Source organism: Thalassophryne amazonica, chromosome 22 (genome assembly GCF_902500255.1).
Source record: "Thalassophryne amazonica chromosome 22, fThaAma1.1, whole genome shotgun sequence".
NCBI lineage: Eukaryota > Metazoa > Chordata > Actinopteri > Batrachoidiformes > Batrachoididae > Thalassophryne > Thalassophryne amazonica.
Genome location: NC_047124.1, coordinates 20,066,416 through 20,088,723, shown reverse-complemented (window position 1 = coordinate 20,088,723; position 22,308 = coordinate 20,066,416). Strand labels below are relative to the sequence as shown.

General features: G+C 40.3%; 1 protein-coding gene across 2 annotated transcripts in view; it reads left to right on the top strand.

Moving 5' to 3' along the window:
- Positions 1-22,308, top strand: part of tbc1d22a (TBC1 domain family, member 22a) — a 234,183-nt gene that overhangs the window by 92,363 nt on the left and 119,512 nt on the right. For both annotated transcript variants that reach the window (XM_034162984.1, XM_034162985.1), the window contains exon 9: positions 17,340-17,454. In XM_034162984.1, the coding sequence (XP_034018875.1) occupies positions 17,340-17,454 (115 nt within the window). The remainder of the gene's footprint in view (positions 1-17,339; positions 17,455-22,308) is intronic.

Sequence of the window (22,308 nt, the reverse complement as noted above, 5' to 3'; positions counted from 1 at the left end):
TCGCAGGGCCTCCCAAACTAGTTAAAAAAGATATATATATATATATATATATATATATATATATATATATATATATATATATATATATATATATATATATATGCGCACAGACACTCAGGACCTCTCCGGCTTTACTTAAAAAACTGTGATTCATACACCTGGAAATGCAGTAATCTTCAGGTAAACAATACATTGTGTGCAGACCATGTTTGTATCATTTATATGAACTGTTGCAACTATGTCCTTAAATTGCTTGTACCGTATATGCACGTGCACGTGAGAAAATGGGTAAATAGGAAGCAGAACCCTCTTGGACCTTGTGCTCCAAACATTTTGCTCCTCCCCTCTAGCCCTGCGTCTTTGGTCACAAAATGTTCAGGTTTGTTGTCTTCCCCCTTACCCTACTTTACTCTCTGTAAAGCACACAGTACGTACAGCCGCGCAGGTCGCCCAAAACACATGACGCTCACTTTCCATAAAGATGACGAGCTGCATTGTTCTATCAGTTTTATATTGGAATTAGTGCTGCTGAACAAGACACTTGTAATGGCTTGGTACAGTATTATCGGGGCTGTTGCGTAGTTGCAGTACTTTATTAATATTACATTATATCCTTACCTCTTGAAGAATTGTAATTTGCGTCGTATTGCAGGGTTCGTTAAATACTTAAAATGTAATAATGCTTGTGTCAAATACACAAGCATGTAAAAACAGTTTTCTCCAGCAGGCCTGTGGGCGTATCAGCACTGTTTTTCTGTACAGTAAAGGAGGAAAATTAACTTGACACTGTTGGGATCTGTGGCGTTAAGTTGATATTATCACAGTTCTTGTAGGAGGATGTGTCATACATAAAACCACTAGCCTGAGAAGCAGCGAACTGAATATACCAGGAGCAACGTGTCATAATGAGCTGTAAGATAATGAGGAGAGGAGTTGGTACCCCTGCGTCTATACACCCACAATATAACTATGAACAACTTATATGGAGTCTTTGCACAGGAAGTTTATAAAACCTATTCTTAAGTTAGTGATCTAACAGGATGTGCACAAGCCAGTGTGACAGGTATGTGATTTAGATGCCATATAATCTTGTGCACTTTAACCGTAGTACACTGTATTATACTTTGCTGCACGTCTCCTTTGACATGTTGTTTCAGTACTGGCATAGTTGGAATAGTGCTGGAATAGCTCTGTTTGGAATAAATGACTCATTCTACAATGATTAGGGTGATTTTGTAGCGGGAGGCGGGTGGTGTACTTCTGCACAGAAAATACAGCAAACGAATGTTAAATGACTGCAAAGAAATGTCAACAAATTAGTTGTTTTTGATCAACAGCGTCTTCTCTCTGTACACGAACCCGTTCCACACAGCTGAAGTTTCATTTTGTTTTAGCAGCAATTTTTGTGCATTCCTCCTGTTTTGCTCATTTTCAGCACAGCTCGGCCCAAAGAGCCGGTAGCTGAGTGGATGAAGAGTTGACCTGGGATTGAATCCAACTCATGCTACTTTACTTGACACAGTTAATCTTTATTGTCTCAGTCCACCCAGCTGTAAATGGATACTGGGCTGAACTGGCGAAGTAACCTGCACCTGACTGGCGTCCAGTCCAGTGGGAGTTGTTGACTCTTATCTGGTTGACGCTACGAAATCTGGAGATATGTAGGACTTATTCTGCCCAAAGCCAAGCTAACCTCCTCAGGACGAGCACAGATGGGCATCGACAATTTGTGATTGCCGTGGTTATCTCACAAGCCGAAAAAAACAACAAAACACCTTGGGGTTTCCAAGAACCCTAAAATATGGGTTGTTAGACAGAACTCACTTGTGGACTACTCATGGAAGATGACAACTAGAGGTGCGCCGATCACTGAAATTTTGATCTGCCGATACCGATCAAGTACATATTTGGATCATGCCCAAAATCAATCAATCAATCAATCAATCAATTTTTTATATAGCGCCAAATCACAACAAACAGTTGCCCCAAGGCGCTTTATATTGTAAGGCAAGGCCATACAATAATTATGTAAAACCCCAACGGTCAAAACGACCCCCTGTGAGCAAGCACTTGGCTACAGTGGGAAGGAAAAACTCCCTTTTAACAGGAAGAAACCTCCAGCAGAACCAGGCTCAGGGAGGGGCAGTCTTCTGCTGGGACTGGTTGGGGTTGAGGGAGAGAACCAGGAAAAAGACATGCTGTGGAGGGGAGCAGAGATCGATCACTAATGATTAAATGCAGAGTGGTGCATACAGAGCAAAAAGAGAAAGAAACAGTGCATCATGGGAACCCCCCAGCAGTCTACATCTATAGCAGCATAACTAAGGGATGGTTCAGGGTCACCTGATCCAGCCCTAACTATAAGCTTTAGCAAAAAGGAAAGTTTTAAGCCTAATCTTAAAAGTAGAGAGGGTGTCTGTCTCCCTGATCTGAATCGGGAGCTGGTTCCATAGGAGAGGAGCCTGAAAGCTGAAGGCTCTGCCTCCCATTCTACTCTTACAAACCCTAGGAACTACAAGTAAGCCTGCAGTCTGAGAGCGAAGCACTCTATTGGGGTGATATGGTACTAAGAGGTCCCTAAGATAAGATGGGACCTGATTATTCAAAACCTTATAAGTAAGAAGAAGAATTTTAAATTCTATTCTAGAATTAACAGGAAGCCAATGAAGAGAGGCCAATATGGGTGAGATATGCTCTCTCCTTCTAGTCCCCATTAGTACTCTAGCTGCAGCATTTTGAATTAACTGAAGGCTTTTTAGGGAACTTTTAGGACAACCTGATAATAATGAATTACAATAGTCCAGCCTAGAGGAAATAAATGCATGAATTAGTTTTTCAGCATCACTCTGAGACCTTTCTGATTTTAGAGATATTGCGTAAATGCAAAAAAGCAGTCCTACATATTTGTTTAATATGCGCTTTGAATGACATATCCTGATCAAAAATGACTCCAAGATTTCTCACAGTATTACTAGAGGTCAGGGTAATGCCATCCAGAGTAAGGATCTGGTTAGACACCATGTTTCTAAGATTTGTGGGGCCAAGTACAATAACTTCAGTTTTATCTGAGTTTAAAAGCAGGAAATTAGAGGTCATCCATGTCTTTATGTCTGTAAGACAATCCTGCAGTTTAGCTAATTGGTGTGTGTCCTCTGGCTTCATGGATAGATAAAGCTGGGTATCATCTGCGTAACAATGAAAATTTAAGCAATACCGTCTAATAATACTGCCTAAGGGAAGCATGTATAAAGTGAATAAAATTGGTCCTAGCACAGAACCTTGTGGAACTCCATAATTAACTTTAGTCTGTGAAGAAGATTCCCCATTTACATGAACAAATTGTAATCTATTAGACAAATATGATTCAAACCACCGCAGCGCAGTGCCTTTAATACCTATGGCATGCTCTAATCTCTGTAATAAAATTTTATGGTCAACAGTATCAAAAGCAGCACTGAGGTCTAACAGAACAAGCACAGAGATGAGTCCACTGTCTGAGGCCATAAGAAGATAATTTGTAACCTTCACTAATGCTGTTTCTGTACTATGATGAATTCTAAAACCTGACTGAAACTCTTCAAATAGACCATTCCTCTGCAGATGATCAGTTAGCTGTTTTACAACTACCCTTTCAAGAATTTTTGAGAGAAAAGGAAGGTTGGAGATTGGCCTATAATTAGTTAAGATAGCTGAGTCAAGTGATGGCTTTTTAAGTAATGGTTTAATTACTGCCACCTTAAAAGCCTGTGGTACATAGCCACTAACAAAGATAGATTGATCATATTTAAGATCGAAGCATTAAATAATGGTAGGGCTTCCTTGAGCAGCCTGGTAGGAATGGGGTCTAATAAACATGTTGATGGTTTGGAAGAAGTAACTAATGAAAATAACTCAGACAGAACAATCGGAGAGAAAGAGTCTAACCAAATACCGGCATCACTGAAAGCAGCCAAAGATAACGATACGTTTTTGGGATGGTTATGAGTAATTTTTTCTCTAATAGTTAAAATTTTGTTAGCAAAGAAAGTCATGAAGTCATTACTAGTTAAAGTTAATGGAATACTCAGCTCAGTAGAGCTCTGACTCTTTGTCAGCCTGGCTACAGTGCTGAAAAGAAACCTGGGGTTGTTCTTATTTTCTTCAATTAGTGATGAGTAGAAAGATGTCCTAGCTTTACGGAGGGCTTTTTTATAGAGCAACAGACTCTTTTTCCAGGCTAAGTGAAGATCTTCTAAATTAGTGAGACGCCATTTCCTCTCCAACTTACGGGTTATCTGCTTTAAGCTACGAGTTTGTTATACCACGGAGTCAGGCACTTCTGATTTAAAGCTCTCTTTTTCAGAGGAGCTACAGCATCCAAAGTTGTCTTCAATGAGGATGTAAAACTATTGACGAGATACTCTATCTCACTTACAGAGTTTAGGTAGCTACTCTGCACTGTGTTGGTATATGGCATTAGAGAACATAAAGAAGGAATCATATCCTTAAATCTAGTTACAGCGCTTTCTGAAAGACTTCTAGTGTAATGAAACTTATTCCCCACTGCTGGGTAGTCCATCAGAGTAAATGTAAATGTTATTAAGAAATGATCAGACAGAAGGGAGTTTTCAGGGAATACTGTTAAGTCTTCTATTTCCATACCATAAGTCAGAACAAGATCTAAGATATGATTAAAGTGGTGGGTGGACTCACTTACCTTTTGAGCAAAGCCAATAGAGTCTAATAATAGATTAAATGCAGTGTTGAGGCTGTCATTCTCAGCATCTATGTGGATGTTAAAATCGCCCACTATAATTATCTTATCTGAGCTAAGCACTAAGTCAGACAAAAGGTCTGAAAATTCGCAGAGAAACTCACAGTAACGACCAGGTGGACGATAGACAATAACAAATAAAACTGGTTTTTGGGACTTCCAATTTGGATGGACAAGACTAAGAGTCAAGCTTTCAAATGAATTAAAGCTCTGTCTGGGTTTTTGATTAATTAATAAGCTGGAATGGAAGATTGCTGCTAATCCTCCGCCCCGGCCCGTGCTACGAGCATTCTGACAGTTAGTGTGACTCGGGGGTGTTGACTCATTTAAACTAACATATTCATCCTGCTGTAACCAGGTTTCTGTAAGGCAGAATAAATCAATATGTTGATCAATTATTATATCATTTACAAACAGGGACTTAGAAGAGAGAGACCTAATGTTTAATAGACCACATTTAACTGTTTTAGTCTGTAGTGCAGTTGAAGGTGCTATATTATTTTTTCTTTTTGAATTTTTATGCTTAAATAGATTTTTGCTGGTTATTGGTGGTCTGGGAGCAGACACCGTCTCTACGGGGATGGGGTAATGAGGGGATGGCAGGGGGAGAGAAGCTGCAGAGAGGTGTGTAAGACTACAACTCTGCTTCCTGGTCCCAACCCTGGATAGTCACGGTTTGGAGGATTTAAGAAAATTGGCCAGATTTCTAGAAATGAGAGCCGCTCCATCCAAAGTGGGATGGATGCCGTCTCTCCTAACAAGACCAGGTTTTCCCCAGAAGCTTTGCCAATTATCTATGAAGCCCACCTCATTTTTTGGACACCACTCAGACAGCCAGCAATTCAAGGAGAACATGCGGCTAAACATGTCACTCCCGGTCCGATTGGGGAGGGGCCCAGAGAAAACTACAGAGTCCGACATTGTTTTTGCAAAGTTACACACCGATTTAATGTTAATTTTAGTGACCTCCGATTGGCGTAACCGGGTGTCATTACTGCCGACGTGAATTACAATCTTACCAAATTTACGCTTAGCCTTAGCCAGCAGTTTCAAATTTCCTTCAATGTCGCCTGCTCTGGCCCCCGGAAGACAATTGACTATGGTTGCTGGTGTCGCTAACTTCACATTTCTCAAAACAGAGTCGCCAATAACCAGAGTTTGATCCTCGGCGGGTGTGTCGCCGAGTGGGGAAAAACGGTTAGAAATGTGAACGGGTTGGTGGTGTACATGAGGCTTCTGTTTAGAACTACGCTTCCTCCTCACAGTCACCCAGTCGGCCTGCTTTCCCGGCTGCTCGGGATCTGCCAGGGGGTAACTAACCGCGGCTAAGCTACCTTGGTCCGCACCGACTACAGGGGCCTGGCTAGCTGTAGAATTTTCCACGGTGCGGAGCCGAGTCTCCAATTCGCCCAGCCTGGCCTCCAAAGCTATGAATAAGCTACACTTATTACAAGTACCGTTACTGCTAAAGGAGGCCGAATATAGGAATATAGGTCTAATGTATAGGACTATTTTTGCATTAAAACTTAATGATGAAAACAAAAAACATGCATTCAAATAAAGACACTAGAATAAACTGCCAACTTTTGTTTTATTACACTGACTTTGTTCTACCAGCAAGCTTTTTTTTTTCCATGTTTCATGTTGCTCAGGTTACAGCCTACAGAGAATACGTTGAGAATGTAAAATACAGCCCTCATTCTATGGGGTTAAAATTGTCTCATTAATATTTGTAAATGCACACAGGGTGATCTACAAATAATCATTGATTTGCAAATGTGTTCAGATATCCACAAATGCAAATTTCATATTTGTAACTTGTAAATTGGTCTTTGCAAATAATGTTGTATTTGCAAATATAAAACTTAATTTGTAAAAAAAAAAAAAAAGTTACATTTGTAAAACTGGAAATTGTATTTGTGAATTGAGTTTCAGCATTTGTGGATCACCAATTACATGCATTCATCGCTTTCCTCTGTGACGTAATTCTGAGACATTCTTTTCGCGAAATCCACAGATCCACAAACAAATGCCTACTGATTCACAAATACACACCCACGCACACTGGATATCCACTAGATGGCAGTGTGGTTCCATTCATTACACAGCAGTCTATTTAGATCTCTCAGAGCCATTTGACTCATTTTGACTTCTGATATGATCTGGATGGACATGGACTACATTAGATGATGGCGACTGCGCTCCTTGTCCGTCCAGCTCATATCAGAAGTCAAAATGAGTTTACGTCACAGAGGAAAGCATGTCATGACAGGACCAAGTGCTCCCTGCGCTACTGCCTACACTGTTGTGATCGGTCCTTTTGATCGGCGCATTTTGCCGATCACCGATCAAGGCGTGATCGGCCGATAATGATCGGTGCACCTCTAATGACAACATTGGGAGTTTTGGGACAAAAAAGCTACTGTGGGACGTGCTTGACTTAATTTGCCTTTACATTTACATTGTGCGTACTGCTATATGGCATTGCGATGATGATGGTAATGAAACGATATGTCGTGCAAACCAGTCAACAATCAATCAATCAATTTTATTTATATAGCGCCAAATCACAACAAACAGTTGCCCCAAGGCGCTTTATATTGTAAGGCAAGGCCATACAATAATTACGTAAAAACCCCAACGGTCAAAATGACCCCCTGTGAGCAAGCACTTAGCAACAGTGGGAAGGAAAAACTCTCTTTTAACAGGAAGAAACCTCCAGCAGAACCAGGCTCAGGGAGGGGCAGTCTTCTGCTGGGACTGGTTGGGCCTGAGGGAGAGAACCAGGAAAAAGACATGCTGTGGAAGAGAGCAGAGATCAATCACTAACGATTAAATGCAGAGTGGTGCATACAGAGCAAAAAGAGAAAGAAACACTCAGTGCATCATGGGAACCCCCCAGCAGTCTAAGTCTATAGCAGCATAACTAAGGGATGGTTCAGGGTCACCTGATCCAGCCCTAACTATAAGCTTTAGCAAAAAGGAAAGTTTTAAGTTTTAAGCCTAATCTTAAAAGTAGAGAGGGTGTGTGTCTCCCTGATCTGAATTGGGAGCTGGTTCCACAGGAGAGCTCTAAGCTCAACACTCAGCTCTAAATGGTTTCTGGCCTTTTCAGGGGAGGTAACGTGTCAGATGGGTATTTCATACAGGTAGTTGTAGACTCTCAGCCATTTGACGCTACGGTATCTGGGGATAAGCACCAGAACAAATTTTTCAATTTATTTTTTCATTTTTATATAGCGCCAAATCACAACAGAGTTGCCTCAAGGTGCTTCACACAAGTAAGGTCTAACCTTACTAACCCCCAGAGCAACAGTGGTAAGGAAAAACTCCCTCTGAGGAAGAAACCTCAAGCAGACCAGACTCAAAGGGGTGACCCTTTGCTTGGGCCATGCTACTGACATAAATTACAGAACAATTCACGGACGAATACAGTGGTCCCTCGTTTATCGCGGGAGTTACATTCTAAAAATAACCCGCAATAGGTGAAATCCGCGAAGTAGTCAGCGTTATTTTTTTACTATTATTATAGATGATTTAAGGCTGTAAAACCCTTCACTCCACACTTTATACACTTTTCTCAAACAGGCATTAACATTTTCTCACTTTTCTCTCCTGTGTAAACACTCTCTTTTTTCTTCTGGGCGAGAAGATTATAGACACATGCAGAACACAATGCGCATGCTCTCCCTTCGCTCACTGCCTCCAGGGGTACGGATGTGGGACCCACAAAGAATCCAAGTCATGGCCACGGAGCTCTGCGGCTGCGGTTACCGAGACCATGCAGCGGGCGCTGCGGATTTTTCCGCAAGAAGTCTATTGCCAGAAGTCTGTTGCCAGAGTTGTCCGCAGCTCCACACATCAGAGAGGTGGGCGGTGTGAGTGGCCAGCTGCGGCGCTTACCGAGCCCGCAGACTCAGTGAGCACATCGGAGGCAGTGAGAGCAATCGCGGTGATGCCGACCGGTGCCACGACCGGCCCGCCTGATAAGGACGCAGAACACAGTGCGCTGTTAAAAAAGAAGAAGCATGCAAAATTGCACAAAAAAAAATCCACAAAACTGCGAGGCCGCGAAAGGTGAACCAAGTTATAGCGAGGGACCACTGTATACAGGAAATGCTGTTGGTGCACAGGACAGGAGGGTCACCAGCACAAATACAACTCCCATCTCTAGATGGAGATGCACCTTAAACAGAGAGAAAAAAGAGAATCAGGCTTCAGAAAGACAAGAAAATACTGTATAATTTGCCAGATTTAATCAACAAGAAAAACAGAAAAAATACTAAGGTGAGCGCCGGCCACTAGCTCTAAGCTTCACTAAAAGACCCAGAATTTAGGTAAAGTTGAGGCTGCAGCACTCTCCATTTACTAGTAAAATGAATTAAAAGAGTAAAAAGCCTAGAACTATACTATGCCAGTATGCTAGCCATACGAAAGGGGAAAATAAGTGTGTCTTGCGTCTGGACTTGAAAGTCAGCTAAGTAGGCAGGTGCCAGTGCGTGAATAATTTTATAGACTAGTAGCAGAACCTTAAAATCTGATCTCACTGGGGCAGGAAGCCAGTAATGCCAAAATGGGTGTAATGTGGTCAAACTTTCTACTCCGTGTCAAAAGTCTGGCTGCAGAACCAATTGAACCAATTGGAGACCCTTAATGCCGGACTGCGGTAAACCAGGAAATAGAACATGGCAGTAGGCCAATGGACCCCAGGACCTATACAGGGTTTTGTGTTTGACCTTATGGAGTCAAAGATCACGTGAATGAAAAGTGATGTGACTTAATATTCCTGTGTTACTGTAACAGTAGGTGTATCTGTAACACCAGTACCTCAAAATAGCCATTGTAGGATAAATGTACTCCCCACGTAAGCATTAACTCCCACTGAGGGCGTGTCACTGCCAACTCTTTCCTGCCCGTCACAGCCTTAACTACTGACAGACGAGGGAATAAGATCAGATGATTGAAGTAAAAATACTGTCTGCATCAGTGCCTCAACATTCTATCTTATGCAAACTGCGTACTACTTTATCTTCCCTTTTATATCTCTCCTGTTACCTCCTAGAACCCATCACTTCCTCCCTCGTGTCCCCATTCAGCGACGCAACTCTTTGTGTCAAATGAAAGCCACCAGTGAGCATTGAAATATTTAAGCGCAGCACTTCTCATATTTTCATATGCAATCAGATCCAAAGGTCTACTTTTATACAGTTATGCTTTCCACCTGAAAATCACCTCTGCTTCAAATCATTCAACTGTTTGTCTCTGTGCAGCCCTCGCGGGACTCGGAGAGATTTATTTGAGATGAAAGGACAGTCGACATTCTGTTTCATTTCAGGGAGAGAGGGATGTTGAAGCAGTTCTGTTAGTGATTTCCTAAGTGGTATTTAAGTGGTTGAGTTTTTACCTGTTTTGCAGTACAATGCAATCATCATGCCAGGTTGATTATCAGTAATTATGCATTGCCGCCTTGAATAGAAAGCAATATTTTGCCTCCAAATTGTGATTACAGGCAGAGTGACTTGAATTTTTCAGTCATCTGTTTTTGTTGCCATATGCAGGACTATAATTTGAAATTTTTTTTTAACCTTTCTGAAATAAGTTTTTTTAATGATAGGATGTGGCATTGTGTTCAGGGTTTGCCTTTTAGAATAAATAGTTGTGTAGTTGTGTGCCTTAAGGGCACCAAAATCCGAAAAGTTTGGTGTCCCTCAGAAAAATTCGGTGCCAAACCTACCGCTGGGGGGGTCTGGGGCCAGGAGCATGCCCCCCCAGAAAATTTTGATATAAAAGGATGCAAATGGTGCATTCTGGGGCAGAATTGGGGTGAAATTATGGGAGGGAATTTTTGTGTTTTTGGATCATTGACCATTTGTTTCATTTGGTATTTCTGAAGTGGACTTTTATGATAATAAGAGTAGAAATCTGAAAATACAGGAGTAATTTGTTTTATAACTATAAAATGTTGTGTTTTTTTTTGTATGTGCAGTACAACAATAAGATCTACAGACTACAGTCTTATATAAGACAAAAATCTACTAATTAATTGTACATATGTGTATAAGTTCGACATATGTAAATGCGTTATGACAGCACTGTAAGCACAATATTGCCTCCTTCACACATCTGCACACTTTGCGGGATGTCATCCAATGGTTTTGCAAAGTTAACCAGATATAGATACAATAATATTTTACTTGAGAGTAGTGTGATGAGTTTCTCATACAGCTTGACTGGCCGGAGAGCTTCTTTGTATGCACTTTCCAGTCTGTGCACAAGGCAGACCACCAAGAAAACAGATTCTGAAGCAAGCTTGGCATAGTTGCTCGCCATCCCTGACTGACAAACTTTCTTGGGGTCGAGATTCCCAGACTCGGCTCTGCAGATCTTGCGGAACATCTGTTCACCATCATACAATAGCCATTTAAATTCTTCCTGCCAGCTCTGTTTGAAATTTCTCGGTCGGATCTTCTCATATTCCCTTTTTCTCCTTCTTTTCCTCTTCTGTTCTAGCGCGTTTTTTTTTTTTTTTTTTGGCGATAGCTGACCCCGTGTCCACATTTTGCGGATTTTCTGCCCGCAGTTTACCGGTTTTCAGCCACGCACCCAACATGTTTGAACGTCTCTACAGAAGTAGTTGCTTTCAAACTACCTTTCATACACGGGTGCTGATTGGCCGATTCGCGCTCACCGGAGTGGCTGCAGCCAATAAAGTGTTACAAGCAGAGGAGAAGAACATTTTTTGATGACGTTTTGTGTATGTGTAGGTCTCAGAAAGTCGAATTCTGTGCAAATTTTGTCCAAATTTGATAGATTTCTGTACAGTTATCAAATAAAAAAGGTGGATTCCAGTCAGGAATGCAAGTCTAGAGAGTTGTGTGCCCACCCCCAAAGTAGGGTGCCACGGGTTCCCGGGTAACCGCTAAAATCGAACCCTGATTGTGTTTTATTCAGTTGAGCAGTCTATCTGATATACTCTGAATTCACAAAACCTCCGACAAGTTGCCGGACATCATAACCAGCCGATACACAGCTACTCTCTGCGGAGCAGAGGAAAACTTTCCCCCAGTGAACTTTTGCTTCTGTCAAAGAGGAGTTTTGTCTCCTGTCCTGTTCAGTGGACTGGGTGTTAGATGAGGTTGTAGAAACCAGCACCTTTGATGACAAGGGGAGGTTTGTCGACCTCTTTTTTTACAGACAGTACTGTAACCCTTGTGGAATCAGTTAGCCCTCTGATTGCAGTACTTGGCAACTTGAGTGAGGAATTGTGTCTGGGTATGTGATTGTTCTGGATCCAGACTTTGAGTGATCTCCTGCACTTGGCCTTCAGAAATGTATCTGTATGCGGTGAAAGAGTGACTTGTATGTGTCTGGGTTCTTGATTGATAAAAACCTGGATCCTATGGAGTCATAAGATTGCTGGACAGAGGTGTGTTGATGCCAATATCTTTTCTGGAGAATGAAGGTCCAAAAGTCCTGGTGTGTTCTGTCTTACTGTATGGTTGTGAGATTTGGATGCTGATGACCTAAGGTGATGTCTCGATGTCTTTGGCACTTGGTCTTTTCAAATCACGTGGTCCCACTGAAATGACTGTCAAATACTTTGCAGAGACTCAGTTGAGGAGTATCAGATGCATCGTGAAGGAACATCAGCCATGACATTTTGGCCATGTGGCGCATTTGTCTGGGTATGATTCCGCAAGTGTTTGCCTCAGTATTGAGGACCCCAGGGGTTGGGGAAGGTCATGGGACACACACGTTTTACCTGGGTGTGGTAAATATATGTTTACTTTTGATAGCTAAGAATGGACTAGTTGTTTGCCTGGGTGGGTCCCATTGAGGACTTGCACCCGGTTTCATAAAGCCGTCTAATCTTTTATTCTATTAAACTTACTTAGTTGACTACAGTTAGTTGCCCAACGTTATCCGTCTAATCACCGTTTCACATCGACAACTAAACTTGTAGATTAGCCGTCTTACCTTAGTCGACGGTTTTCACAGGCATAATGGCGTCATGCGTGCCGTTGCCAAAAGACGGCTCCAACGCGTGACAGTTTTGTTTACTTCTGGGTTGGTCGTTGTCATGAACTATCCAGCCTTTGTTTCGTTAACTGGCTTTATTAACATTTACGGACCCATACAAACAGCAGAATGACGTATTTAGCTCTTAGCCTAGCAATTTCACTCTTCAGTTTCTTCTTCCACACTTCCATCAAGCCTTTTGTGCACATGTTGTTCAGCGTAACAGCGACACCCGGTGGCTAATGTGAGAACTGTCACAAACATTATGACAGTCGTCTGTTGGAACTATGACCAAAAGCAGAGGATGCTCTCCTTTTGAAGGAATACGAGCGACATAGGGGTGCTCATGAGTGAACTGTCAAGTGGTGGTACATAACCACCATTTTTTGAGGTAAGACATTAAAGTTTTATTGACGAAAATAAGATTAGCCTCCTCTGTACCAGGCTAAAAACTTTACTTGGGTAACGGGAAATTTTAGCTGACTAAGCACTTTGTGCAACATCTAACGTCAAAATAGTCAACTAACTGAGTTTATTCAACTAAACAAGATTAGACTGCTTTATGAAACCGAGCCCGGTGGTATCTATGTTTTGTAGTTAACGTGGTTATATGCAGCACCAGCGCATAGAAGTGAATTCCAGGACATATTCAGTTATCTTAAATGTTCAAATATTCATTCCCAGGCATGTACAAAGAAAACTAGCAGGTAACGTGATGAATAATCTTTCCATTTACTTCATCCAATTACGTATAACCTGTCAAAACCGAGGCGCTGTGAATACAAAATGGTTGTAATTCCTAAATGGTTTATGCGATATTCATATTAAAGCCCTTGGAACAAAGCAAACAATCTGTATGCACATTTTGATGGTTTCATTTCAACTGTAGTGAAACATCGTCAGTGTTGGTGTGTTTTCTAGCTTTCACACACTCATGCTGCCGCCCCCAAACGTGGAGAAGCTGGTCGTTTTTGCCCGTTTTAAAGCGGGTTATGGCAGTATGTCGTGTGCCTGTTTCCCTCGACGTTCTTCAGTGTGTAGGTGCCAGCGTGAAATATGCATGTCTGCTTTTGAGGTTGCATGAAAAGAAAGTCTCATTACCCACTCCCCCTGCTAGCACCAGCACCTCGCTCTCTCCCGCTCTCGCCGTTTGATGGATGGGACTTTGATAAAGATGGAGGAGGCATGGAGAGAAGGGGCAGGTGTACAGGCTGTGTGGAGGAAAAACCTGCAGAGTTCCTCGTAGAAATCTCCCCTACTACTTTAACATTGATTGAATTACCTCAAATATAGATGAGGGGAGTTTGTGTTCACCACCACGCCTCTGCAGATGAGTTGTGACGCTCTTCAGAAAGCAGCAAGAATATGACATATCTCCATTTTTGGGAGGATTAAAAAAAAAAACCTGAGGGTGTTTGATAGTTCTGGTGTAAGTATACGTGCATTCAGGGGAATCCTTTAATGTTGCTGACAACATTAAAGAGTCACCCATAACAAAGATGGAAGTGTTTGCCTTGCAAAAAAACATTGAGAAACAGACAGATGCAGCGATGAAACGCAAGAGATGGTGCATGACTAACTGAAGACGATGATGTGAGAACACAGTTCAAAGTGAGCTCTTTTTGTGTGCACGGAAAATGCAGCTCAAGTGTAAGGAGGGCTGCCCTGGGGGGAGTATCAGCAGCGGAATACGTTGCTCACCTGAGATATGTTCATTTCAGACTCAGCGGGTGCCATTAAAAATCAAAAATAGACTTGCAGTCATCATCTCAATGAGGAAAAAAAAAACAGTTTTAATTTATTTTGTGTGGTGCATTACCATAGAGGCAGCAAATCAAAAAGTAAAATTGTATTTTACAAAAGACACCAATCTGAAAATGATGATTATGAAGTGTAGACGCAATAAAACAGGAAGCACATTAAAGTGTGTCAGGCACTTAAACAGGACATGATAGAAGATCGCATTTAAGATCTATAAATCCATGTGAGTAGGTGTTCTGTGATGGAGGCTCTTGTTGAAATCACTTGTTAAACTGTAAGGACAATTAATGTATTTTCCGATAAGTCGCAGTTTACAGTCGTATGTTCAAAAATGCCTCATGAAGAGGAAAAAACATCCCATGGAAGTTGCACTGGTTTATAAGTTGTGTTTAGTTTTGAAATTTGGTGCTACTGCTTCATGCAACAAGAAGCAAAATGAGTGACATCGGCACATTATTGATTTATAAGGCAAACACTGCCTTAGTGAGCAGAAGCTAACGGGTTAATTAATGTTGTGCAAGGCACAACGAACTTGAGGGTAAACTGCTTGTCGCTTCTGAACAGGCAAAACATCTGTTCAAAGCTGAACGGGAGCATATTTGCCTCACTAAATGTAATTGCACGTTTTAAAACTGATACATTTTTAAAACATTATCATGAGCCTTACCTTCACCTGGTTATTGCTGTTCTGAGTGTCCCAGACAGTCCAAAGAAGTGAAGTGTGTGAAGGTTATCTATATGCCCTCTCATTATACAAGACCTGTTCTTTCAGTTTGAGAGCATGATTTATTAATTTTACTTGTTCTCGAAGACAAGCATTCTACTTATCCAGATCGTCTTCCTCTTCTTATTTTATGGTGGTTGGCATCCAGGTTAATGGTGCATTACTGCCACCTTCGAATTTGGAGTGTGAATCACAGTACTCCTTTCAGATCAGTATGTCAAACACACAATGAAAATGATGGCAAATTTTGTAAATTGCAGGGATGAGAGTGAGGAATTCAGATTTGCACTAGTATTTAATTAATTAATTAAACTAATTAATGTATTATATTGTATTTATTATTGTATTATGTACTAAATTAATGTATTAATTTAACAGTTCCTTTGCTCCGGCTGCACTTACCTCTTAGTTTCATGAACATAAATGGAAATTTTTTTTGCCAGATTTCTGAGTACCAGCTATTATGTTGACATGGCATGTTTAGCTATTAAGTTCTTTTAGCTTCTCAACTCCAGCTATGCATGGAGCGTAGGACATGATTGGTCTTGAATTGGGAACCTTCTGTTTTAGAAGCAGGTGCACTCGTTGCTTGAGGAAAATTCTAACTGTTGTTAAAATGGGCACATTCAGTCACCTGCTAACTGTCAACGCCAAGTCATTAGCACCCATCATAACCACTTGGGGTTAGCATGAGCTGTTGTTTTACGCATTACTACATATGCTAACCACAGTTAACATTTTCTTTAATGACTTCAGTTTTCACACCATGGGTGAAAACAACATATTGAAATACTCCCATGTTTGCATGACAGAATAACACAAAGATAACGGTTGGAAATGTTCCATCTGGAATCGCTCATGAAGACAACAAAATATTAAATTAATAACCGTTTAAAACCTACATGTTATAATGTAACCTCACTGACAAACCCGGTTCCACTTACTTCTGAGATGCTTTTCTGCTTTTCCAGCTCAGCATGCCTGTAAATATTTTTCTAACATTCACTGGTGCTTCCTACACTTCCTCTAAAATTTACAGCTTCATGGTTTTTGCAACTAATATCTATGGCCTCTGTTCGTGTGTGTTCTTAGAAAGGCCCTGAGTCCATACGTTCCCCCCAGTGTCAACATCTTTTTTCAATTGTTCTAAATGAGAAGGGCACGTATGCGGCCACATGCAGCCGCCTAAGGAAAAAGTGCTGCACCCAGCACCTTATTTTGACAATGCTCTACTTTTTTAAATGGCCACACTGATTGCTTTTAAATTTAAAATTAGTCAAACTTTTCTGAAAATGCCTATAACGTCGCTGCAGCAGAGCGTCAAGCTCCAAAGGACAAAACTTTTGCGGTCCATGTCAACATTCAGTTGATCTGTCACACAAAATCCATTACAAAAGAGACCAAAACAATCACTTATTTGTAATCACAGATTGGACAGACAATTGGTTCATGCTGAGGGTGAGTGCTTTTTATTCAGTGTATGGTTATAAGCTAGTCATTAGTTGTTTATTGTTGTCACAGAAACATTGTGCAAGGAGAGTTTATAAAACAGTGCTGAGATGAGGTGCTTGGGTGAAGTCCTTTTTGAATGCCTGCTCACTGCATTCCGGCCAGAAAAAAACTATGGACACAGGGTCTAAGGTGGTGATTAGCATAAACTTTGGCGTTAATTATGGTTCATAGTGTTTAAAGGATTTCAGAGGATTGATTTAAGGAATTATTCAAATATATTACCAAATTTTTCTTGAGTAAAAATTATTTTAGTTTGAACATCAGTCATTTGTTCAGACACCCCCCCCCCTCGCTTTTTAATTTTGTTGTTACAAAACACAGCTACAGGAACAGCATTGCCATATTTTACTTCAAATAGTGTACTTATAGTATATAGTATAGTATCATAGTGTACTTACTTGTTACTTAATTCCATCTATTTGAGTTGCATAAACGAAAATGATGGCTATCAGCTTTAGCGAACTGTTAGCACAACTGCTAATTTTGTACATATTTATTAACTGACAGTTAACTTGCAATATTTTGTCTTCATTCTCTGCCCCTCTCCTCTGCTTGGTATTCTGGTGTAAGATTTTTGAGCGGATTCTGTTCATATGGGCCATCCGCCACCCGGCCAGCGGCTATGTCCAAGGCATCAACGATCTGGTCACGCCATTCTTCGTAGTCTATGTCTTCGAGTACATTGGTGAGTGGTGCATCAAACATGTATATATTTCTTTTTTCTTTTCAGATCTCCCACTTAAAGAAAAAAAATTGCAACAGGAATTCACTGTTGACGTGAGGATGCGTTATCTTTTTGCCTGATCATCTGTAAAGTCTGATATTGTCTCACTAAAATATATGTATATAAATAAACAATGTAAAACTGCAGCGTTGTACCATTTTGGTGCCTGGTCCAGAAAAAAAACAAACAGGTGTGAAAATGCCTTTAGTAACGGGTCAGGGTATATTTGCCCTTCTGTCAACAGGGGTCAAAGTTAATAAACCGTTGGACTTCCCGATTGTCTTTTCCAACTCCTCTGCCCTTTTCTCCTTTTTTCTTCCATTCATCAGTTCTTCTCTTCACACAGGTGTAGATGTTTACTCCTGGCTTAAGACATGCGTAGAACCTCTTATTGCCAAAATACACTTTAATTTTTTTTCCTTATACTGTTAGAGTGACACACATGCCGTGAGTGTGTGCATTTGTTTATTTGTGCTGCATTTTACTCATACTTACACATTCCAAAGCACCCCCCTGCTGTGCGTGTTTGTTGCACCACATTTACTCAAATGAATGTTTTATGTTGTTGTCACAGTTCATTTTTTGACAGAGCAAACACACTGTGTGAAATCCAAAAAACAAAGTGTTGTCATTTGAAGGGGGGAAAGCAAAAGTGTATACATTTAGGATCATTTTAAAAAAGGGGAGTTTGTCAAATTTGAGCAATAAAAGTTTGCTCTTATATAACTGCTAAGTGGATCCTTGTCATTTGATTGGTGCTTTGTATGTCACATGACAAGGATTATTCTTCCCATTTGTGTTGCATTGCATTTAGAGTGCAGTTTGGTTCCATTTAGAGTGGAATTTGGTTGCTTTTAGAGTGCAAATTTGGTTCTATACGTTTGGTACCATTGCACTCTGTGTGCGCGCACACACACACGCACACACAAAGCAAATCCACTGCGCTGTCTGGAGGCTGTTGGCAGGAAGTTAGAATGAAAAGCTAGACTAATTCCTGACGTGATTTGTTTGTTTTTTTTTCCGCTGCACTAAGGATTTACACAGTCTTTTTTGTAGTACAAGCGCGCACAAGCGCCAACCCAATTGTGTGAATGCGCACACGTGGGGGACAACGACACAAGCGAGACAACGATTTGATTGAGCTAACTGACGGTGCTAATTCTTGTAACACACACACACAATCCACTCCGCTGTAAGCCGTGTGGATGCATGAAGAGCTGTTCATGAGATGAAAAGCTGATGTGATTTTTGGCTGGACTGAAGAACTACACAGTCTTTTTTAATGGAAGTCCGAAGTCAGTGCAATGCATCACCGGACTACACGTCACAATTTGGATTTTAGAAGCAGTGGAACACCAAAATGTAAGTCCCTTTTCTGTTGTTTATCTATATACATAAATGGCTACTTTTGTCTTTCTGTCTGTCCGGAATAGGCTCTAAAACTACAAAAGGTGAACTCCCCAAAGTTACATATTCTGAACCACCATGACATGGGCTACAACCTGGTACTATTTTCAAACAAAAAAATTAATATTAAGACAACAATATCTATATACATAAATGGCTACTTTTGTCTTTCTGTCTGTCCGGAATAGGCTCTAAAACTGCAAAAGGTGAACTCCCCAAAGTTACATATTCTGAACCACCATGACATGGGCTACAACCTGGTACTATTTTCAAACAAAAAAATTAATATTAAGAGAACAATATCTATATACATAAATGGCTACTTTTGTCTTTCTGTCTGTCCGGAATAGGTTCTAAAACTACAAAAGGTGAACTCCCCAAAGTTACATATTCTGAACCACCATGACATGGGCTACAACCTGGTACTATTTACAAAGAAAAAAATTAATATTAAGACAACAATATTAACAATAATCTGATACATACAGTTGAACCCCAAAGTTACATATTCTGACCCACCATGACATGGGCTACAACCTGGTACTATTTTCAAAGAAAAAAATTAATATTAAGACAACAATATTAACAATAATCTGATACATACAGTTGAACCATATGTACCTCAGTGGCAGTTGTACTCCAGCACAAATCTCTCACCTTTAATAGCTGGCCGCTGGCCCTATGCATATATGCAGGAGCTCAGTAGCCTGCCTACTGCTATAAACAGAGCCCAGACTCCTGGGCTATCTGCTGCTGGCTGCTGGCTAGCACACATAGCATGGGTGTGCATGCCAGCTTGGTTGTATAACCAAGCAGATTCAAATATCCCCCTTGATATGAATGCATCCTTTCTCTGCACATGCTGCACGTGGGTGCTACAAACCTGTTTGACTCTCCTTGAAAATATTTGAACAACTCTACAAACTTTAGTGTTTTCAGACCTGTTTATAGCAAAAACAAATGTGAGTATTCTGTCATTTACTGACTAATCATATACTGAACATTTTGATTGTAAGAATATAAATACACGATTCAATACAAAGTAACTTTCTTCCATGTGCTTTGTTATCCCCATACTCCCTTCTACCAATATTACATCCATGATATTTGACACCATGTGTGAATGAGTAGATATGCCATCCTAGTCCTTAAATCTGGTTTAATCATTATGGCAGTATGCACCCTCAAATTGAGATTTTTCTGTACCTCATGACCAATACTGCGTTATGTTTATCAACTTCAAAATAAATATAGGGTAAACTCTTCATAATGCTGTCCCCAGGAACAAGGATTTAGACCTGCAGATAAGGTGCCAGCTCAGAGATGTAGATGGGTTCTCCCCATGCCAGGCATTGGTGGTTGAGAGGGGGTGGGGGTGGTCAGTCCACAGGAATTTTGATCTCCCCATGCGAGGCATTGGTGGCTGAGAAGGGGTGGGGGTGGCTGGGGGTGGGGGTTTCAATCCACATTAATTTTGATAAAACTTATACACAATCACTATGATATAATACTTATCAGAATACAGCCTATTCCTTCTTGGAATGAAAGTTTTCACTCTTAGCAGAGAACTTTCACCCACAGGCTGTAAATTAAACTTTAAAAGTTTACTGGATAAAATATCAAGCTTTGTGTTTTCTTGCAATTTGTACAGGTATTTCTAAACATTTGCACATTTTCTAAAAATAAAGGTGTAGAGTATACATGTGTATCACTTGCCTAGCGTTGATCATAAAGTATCAGGCAATTGCATGTTTTCTGTGTCACAATGGCACTCTGCAGATCATTTGAAAAAGTGATGTAGTTCTAACTGCTGATGGGGCAGCACCCTTTCAATCAGCCAGTAAACGGGCATAGAGCGTGTGTTCTCCAATGGCGCATTGTATATAGGCCGCTCATTATGATGTAAATATCATAAATTAAATTTTGTTTTTCATGGCTCAAACTGTTTTTAGTGGTCAAACCTCTTTTTTTTACAATTGAAAAGATTGTTTGTTCTCTAAATATACCAATGAATGCATAACTTTAAGAAATATGCAAGGCAACATTTACACCATTTAAAGATGGAATGCCTCAAAGTGTGCAAAAAGAAACCACTACTTTTGCTGATAATGTGGCTGGCCTGAATATGGCAGAACCTGCAATCTTCCACAGTTAGTTAGTCAGATGCTCCAGAGTTGGTAACCCCAATTGGCTGTATATCCACTTTCCTGACAGAAGGACAAGGAACATTGTCTACCAAGAGGCTCTTCAGAACTATTGGTCAGTAAAAGCTACATTTAAATATATATTCAACATCTCAGATTCAAAATTAACATTTGCTTAAAAGCCATTTTATTTTTGGAGCATTCTTATAAACTAGATTTGCAATGTATCAACAATTATAAAGGTTATAACATCAATTCTGATTAATGATTATGAGCATACTTGATCTGCAATATAAAGTCTGAAGAACTTCATTGTTGTTTCTTGATTCCACCTATTTTGGGTTTTTAGTTCAAACCTTTGCCTATTCGGACTACATATATACTTATAAGATATCTACAATTATGACAAAATATAAACTTTGGAATATTTTGTAGATTATATCTTAAACAGGTTAACCTGTGCAACACCGGGTACCCCAGCTAGTAAATTAATAAAACTGTTGATAAAGCTGTTGAACACCTCCGTTGTGCATTACTTCATGCTTGCCTTGTCACGATATGAAGTCCATGAGGCTTTAGAAAGTGCATTTTTTTTCTAGTTTATATGTATTTATGTCAGAGAAAATGTAAATATGACAGGATTTTCATGAATAAAACTGAATTTAGATGACTTAATGTACTATTGATTTTTCTGACAAGTACCAAATTGTGTAAGTTCATTTCAGCAGCAGAGAATACCACTGAACACTATCCCACATGCTCCAGATGGGTTTTTCTGGATGATTTGGATGTCTGGCATCCCAAAAAATTAATTTCATAGACAAAGGTAGCAGTTTATATTTTTAGATCCAGGACCACTTTCCATGAAATGGGCCATGAAGCGACTGCAAATTATAACGAACAGAATGCTCATACGGTTGACGGTATTTCAGCAGTGCGTTATATTCGTTTTTTTACTTGTGTGATGTGTCATGGAAGTCACTAGTTATTTAATTTTTTGCTTGTTCTTTTGAGACTTACTAGTCTTATGAATCGTAACATTAGATTTGTTTCATATTCATTATCTCCGTGTCTTACCCTGCAGGATATAAATGGCTACAAGCCTTAATATTTGGTGTTGAAGGCATCTCATGTTCCAGAGTATAATTTGCTCAAAATGTGTAAAATATGACCCTTTTATGTAATGGAAATCATAAAAGGATATCTTCATCCATGGAGCTGTTACAACAAAACAGTGACATTACAAAAAAGGTCAGAATGTTTA